General features: G+C 61.9%; 1 protein-coding gene across 1 annotated transcript in view; it reads left to right on the top strand.

Moving 5' to 3' along the window:
• The first annotated feature begins 2,460 nt into the window (after positions 1-2,460).
• LOC147086787 (plexin A3-like) overlaps positions 2,461-6,000 on the top strand; it is a 220,182-nt gene continuing 216,642 nt past the window's right edge. Inside the window, exon 1 of the mRNA XM_085978971.1 lies at positions 2,461-3,745. Within this exon, the coding sequence (XP_085835097.1) occupies positions 2,516-3,745 (1,230 nt within the window). The 5' untranslated portion in view covers positions 2,461-2,515. The remainder of the gene's footprint in view (positions 3,746-6,000) is intronic.

Genomic DNA, 6,000 nt, shown 5'->3' with positions numbered 1-6,000 from the left:
TCAGCGGAATCTCCTTTTGGCTGTTGTTGGCGACATTCCCATCCTCCCTAGAAAGAAGACTCCCATTTCTCCAGCGCCTTTCACCAACTCAGGACGTCCCAAAGCGCTTCACAGCCAATGAAGGACTTTCTGAAATGTGGTCACGATTGTAATGTAGGAAAATGCCAATTTGCGCACAGCAAGCTCCCACAAACAACAATGTCACAAATGAAAAGTGAGTACCGCCCCTCCGACAGTGCGGCGCTCCCTCAGTACCGCCCCTCCGACAGTGCGGCGCTCCCTCAGTACTGCCCCTCCGACAGTGCGGCGCTCCCTCAGTACCGCCCCTCCGACAGTGCGGCGCTCCCTCAGTACCGCCCCTCCGACAGTGCGGCGCTCCCTCAGTACCGCCCCCCCCGACAGTGCGGCGCTCCCTCAGTACCGCCCCTCCGACAGTGCGGCGCTCCCTCAGTACCGCCCCTCCGACAGTGCGGCGCTCCCTCAGTACCGCCCCTCCGACAGTGCGGCGCTCCCTCAGTACCGCCCCCCCGACAGTGCGGCACTCCCTCAGTACCGCCCCTCCGACAGTGCGGCGCTCCCTCAGTACCGCCCCTCCGACAGTGCGGCGCTCCCTCAGTACCGCCCCTCCGACAGTGCGGCGCTCCCTCAGTACCGCCCCTCCGACAGTGCGGCGCTCCCTCAGCATCGCCCCTCCGACAGTGCGGCGCTCCCTCAGTACCGCCCCTCCGACAGTGCGGCGCTCCCTCAGTACCGCCCCTCCGACAGTGCGGCGCTCCCTCAGTACCGCCCCCCCGACAGTGCGGCGCTCCCTCAGTACCGCCCCCCCGACAGTGCGGCGCTCCCTCAGTACCGCCCCCCCGACAGTGCGGCGCTCCCTTAGTACCGCCCCTCCGACAGTGCGGCGCTCCCTCAGTACCGCCCCCCCGACAGTGCGGCGCTCCCTCAGTACCGCCCCCCCGACAGTGCGGCGCTCCCTCAGTACCGCCCCTCCGACAGTGCGGCGCTCCCTCAGTACCGCCCCTCCGACAGCGCGGCGCTCCCTCAGTACCGCCCCTCCGACAGTGCGGCGCTCCCTCAGTACTGCCCCTCCGACAGTGCGGCACTCCCTCAGTACCGCCCCTCCGACAGTGCGGCGCTCCCTCAGTACCGCCCCTCCGACAGTGCGGCGCTCCCTCAGTACCGCCCCTCCGACAGTGCGGCGCTCCCTCAGTACTGCCCCTCCGACAGTGCGGCGCTCCCTCAGTACCGCCCCCCCGACAGTGCGGCGCTCCCTCCGTACCGCCCCTCCGACAGTGCGGCGCTCCCTCAGTACCGCCCCTCCGACAGTGCGGCGCTCCCTCAGTACCGCCCCTCCGACAGTGCGGCGCTCCCTCAGTACTGCCCCTCCGACAGTGCGGCGCTCCCTCAGTACCGCCCCTCCGACAGTGCGGCGCTCCCTCAGTACCGCCCCTCCGACAGTGCGGCGCTCCCTCAGTACCGCCCCTCCGACAGTGCAGCGCTCCCTCAGTACAGAACTAGGGGCCATCAATATAGGAGAGTCACCAATAAATCCAATCGGGAATTCAGGAGAAACTTCTTTCCCCAGAGAGTGGTGAGAATGTGGAACTCGCTACCACAGGGAGTGGTCGAGGCGAATAGTGTCGATGTATTTAAGGGGGAAGCTGGATAAACACATGAGGGAGAAAGGAATAGAAGGATATGGTGCTGGGGTGAGATGAAGAGGGGCGGGAGGAGGCTGGTGTGGAGCTCCGACAGACCAGCCACATAAATACTGTGGCAGCAAGAGCAGGTCAGAGGCTGGGTATTCTGCGGCGGGTGTCTCACCTCCTGACTCCCCAAAGCCTTTCCACCATCTACAAGGCACAAGTCAGGGGTGTGATGGAATACTCTCCACTTGCCTGGATGAGTTGCAGCTCCAACAACACTCGAGAAGCTCGACACCATCCAGGACAAAGCAGCCCGCTTGATCGGCACCCCGTCCACCACCTTAAACATTCCCTCCCTCCACCACCGGCGCACCGTGGCTGCAGTGTGGACCATCTACAAGATGCACTGCAGCAACTCGCCAAGGCTTCTTCGGCAGCACCTCCCAAACCCGCCACCTCTTCCACCTAGAAGGACAAGGGCAGCGGGCGCACGGGAACACCACCACCTCCAAGTTCCCCTCCAAGTCACACACACCATCCTGAGTTGGAAATATCTCGGCCGATCCTTCATCGTCGCCGGGTCAAAATCCTGGAACTCCCTCCCTAACAGCGCTGTGGGAGCACCTTCACCACACGGACTGCAGCGGTTCAAGAAGGCGGCTCACCACCACCTTCTCGAGGGTGGTTCGGTGTGGGCAATAAATGCTGGACCTTACCAGCAAAAATTAGCCATTGCGTGGCCGGGAGATGTTCTCCTGGCCTGAAACTGGTTCAACTTTCTCCTTGTCTTTCTCTCTCTCTCTGTTGCAGGAATGATTTTGCTTTCCGAAGGCGGACCGAAGCGGGAGTGAGGGAGGAGAGGGTTGGAAATGAGCCTTTGGACGAGCGGTACAGCCGGAAGCCGCCCTCCGCCGGAGCTGCAAAGAAAAAGACGGAGACGAGAGGGCCACGGGATGGCCACCTACCTGATTGGGCTGGTGCTGTGGGGGACAGCCGCGGATTTGGCCGCCGCTCACCGGCCGGAGTTCCGCAGCTACTCGGTGGCGGGCACGAGCCTGGCGCACTTGACGGTGCACCGCCAGACAGGCGAGGTCTACCTGGGCGGGGTCAACCGGGTCTACAAGCTCTCGCCCAACCTGACCGAGCTGCGGCGGCACCTGACCGGCCCGGTGGAGGACAACGCCCGCTGCTACCCGCCGCCCAGCGTGCGGGCCTGCGCTCAGGGCCTGGCGCCGGCCGCAAACGTCAACAAGCTGCTGCTGATCGACTACCCGGGCCGGCGGCTGGTGGCCTGCGGCAGTGTCTGGCAGGGGGTCTGCCAGTTCCTGCGGCTGGGCGACCTCTTCAAGCTGGGCGAGCCCCACCACCGCAAGGAGCACTACCTCTCCAGCGTCAACGAGTCGGGCGCCATGGCCGGCGTGGCGGTGCCCAGCCCCGGCGCGGCAGGCGAGAGCAGCCTCTTCATTGGCACCTCCATCGACGGCAAGTCCGAGTACTTCCCCACCCTGTCTAGCCGGCGCCTGGCCCGGCACGCCGAGGACACCCGGATGTTTGGCCTGGTCTACCAGGACGAGTTCGTCTCCTCACAGCTGAAGATCCCCTCGGACACTCTCTCCAAGTTCCCGGCCTTTGACATCTACTACATCTACGCCTTCGCGAGCCAGCAGTTTGTCTACTTTGTCACCCTGCAGCTGGACACGGAGCTGACCTCCCCGGACTCGGCCGGCGAGCCCTTCTACACCTCCAAGATCGTGCGGCTGTGCGCCGACGACGCCAAGTTCTACTCCTACGTGGAGTTCCCCATCGGCTGCACCCGGGAGGGGGTGGAGTACCGCCTGGTGCAGGCCGCCCACCTGGCCAAGCCGGGCCGCCTGCTGGCCAAGTCACTGGGGGTGTCGGAGGAAGAGGACGTCCTGTTCGCCGTCTTCTCCCAAGGCCAGAAGCACCGGGCCGACCCGCCGGGCGAGTCCGTCCTCTGCCTCTTCACCATCGGCGCCATCAAGGAGCGCATCCGGGAGCGGATACAATCCTGCTACCGCGGGGAGGGCATGCTCTCCCTGCCCTGGCTCCTGAACAAGGAGCTCGTCTGCATCAACTCGGTGAGTGGGACCGCCGTGCCTCCACCCGAACCCTCTCCCCCCGCCCGCCACACCAGCCCGCCCTTCCCTCCTCCTTCCCCAACCCGGCCGGCCTCCAACCTTCCACGCTCCGTAACCATCCACTCGTCTTAAACTCCGCTGCCCCACCGTGTCCTAACTCGCCCCGAGTCCCGCTCACCCATCACCCTCCTCTGTGCTCGCTGGCCTACACTGGCTCCCGGTCCCCCGCTGGCTCAGATTTTTAAAATTCTCCGTCCTCCTGTTCAAATCCCTCCGTGGCCTCCTCAAACCCCCTCTCCCTATCTTTGTAATCTCCTCCAGCCCCTACAACCCTCCCTATCTCTGTAATCTCCTCCAGCCCCTACAACCCTCCCTATCTCTGTAACCTCCTCCAGCCACTACAACCCTCCCTATCTCTGTAACCTCCTCCAGCCCCTACAACTCTCCCTATCTAAGTAACCTCCTCCAGCCCCTACAACCCTCCCTATCTCTGTAACCTCCTCCAGCCCCTACAACCCTCCCTATCTCTGTAACCTCCTCCAGCCCTACAACCCTCCCTATCTCTGTAACCTCCTCCAGCCACTACAACCCTCCCTATCTCTGTAACCTCCTCCAGCCCCTACAACCCTCCCTATCTCTGTAACCTCCTCCAGCCCCTACAACCCTCCCTATCTCTGTAACCTCCTCCAGCCCCTACAACCCTCCCTATCTCTGTAAGCTCCTCCAGCCCCTACAACCCTCCCTATCGCTGTAACCTCCTCCAGCCCCTACAACCCTCCCTATCTCTGTAACCTCCTCCAGCCCCTACAACCCTCCCTATCTCTGTAACCTCCTCCAGCCCCTACAAACCTCCCTATCTCTGTAACCTCCTGCAGCCCCTACAACCCTCCGTATCTCTGTAACCTCCTCCAGCCCTACAACCCTCCCTATCTCTGTAACCTCCTCCAGCCCCTACAACCCTCCCTATCTCCTGAAACCTCCTCCAGCCCCTACAACCCTCCCTATCTCTGTCACCTCCTCCAGCCCCCTACAACCCTCCCTATCTCTGTAACCTCCTCCAGCCCCTACAACCCTCCCTATCTCTGTAACCTCCTCCAGCCCCTACAACCCTCCCTATCTCTGTAACCTCCGCCAGCCCTACAACCCTCCCTATCTCTGTAACCTCATCCAGCCCCTACAACCCTCCCTATCTCTGTAACCTTCTCCAGCCCCCTACAACACTCCCTATCTCTGTAACCTCCTCCAGCCCCTACAACCCTCCCTATCTCTGTAACCTCCTCCAGCCCCCTACAAACCTCCCTATCTCTGTAACCTCATCCAGCCCCTACAACCCTCCTTATCTCTGTAACCTCCTCCAGCCCTACAACCCTCCCTATATCTGTAACCTCCTCCAGCCCCTACAACCCTCCCTAACTCTGTAACCTCCTCCAGCCGCTACAACCTTCCCTATCTCTGTAACCTCCTCCAGCCCCCACAACCCTCCCTATCTCTGTAACCTCCTCCAGCCCCTACAACCCTCCCTATCTCTGTAACCTCCTCCAGTCCCTACAACCCTCCCTCTCTGTAACATCCTCCAGCCCCGACAACCCTCCCTATCTCTGTAACCTCCTCCAGCCCCCACAACACTCCCTATCTCTGTAACCTCCTCCAGCCCCTACAAACCTCCCTATCTCTGTAACCTCCTGCAGCCCCTACAACCCTCCCTATCTCTGTAACCTCATCCAGCCCCTACAACCCTCCCTATCTCTGTAACCTTCTCCAGCCCCCTACAACACTCCCTATCTCTGTAACCTCCTCCAGCCCCTACAACCCTCCCTATCTCTGTAACCTCCTCCAGCCCCCTACAAACCTCCCTATCTCTGTAACCTCATCCAGCCCCTACAACCCTCCTTATCTCTGTAACCTCCTCCAGCCCTACAACCCTCCCTATATCTGTAACCTCCTCCAGCCCCTACAACCCTCCCTAACTCTGTAACCTCCTCCAGCCGCTACAACCTTCCCTATCTCTGTAACCTCCTCCAGCCCCCACAACCCTCCCTATCTCTGTAACCTCCTCCAGCCCCTACAACCCTCCCTATCTCTGTAACCTCCTCCAGTCCCTACAACCCTCCCTCTCTGTAACATCCTCCAGCCCCGACAACCCTCCCTATCTCTGTAACCTCCTCCAGCCCCACAACACTCCCTGTCTCTGTAACCTCCTCCTGCCCCTACAACCCTCCCTATCTCTGTAACCTCCTCCAGCCCCCTACATCCCT

Source organism: Somniosus microcephalus, unplaced genomic scaffold (genome assembly GCF_052327205.1).
Source record: "Somniosus microcephalus isolate GS21.2 unplaced genomic scaffold, FLI_Smic_1.0 unresolved_chr7, whole genome shotgun sequence".
NCBI classification, from domain to species: domain Eukaryota; kingdom Metazoa; phylum Chordata; class Chondrichthyes; order Squaliformes; family Somniosidae; genus Somniosus; species Somniosus microcephalus.
Note: the sequence above shows the minus strand (reverse complement) of the source record. Positions and strands in the feature narration are given on the sequence as shown.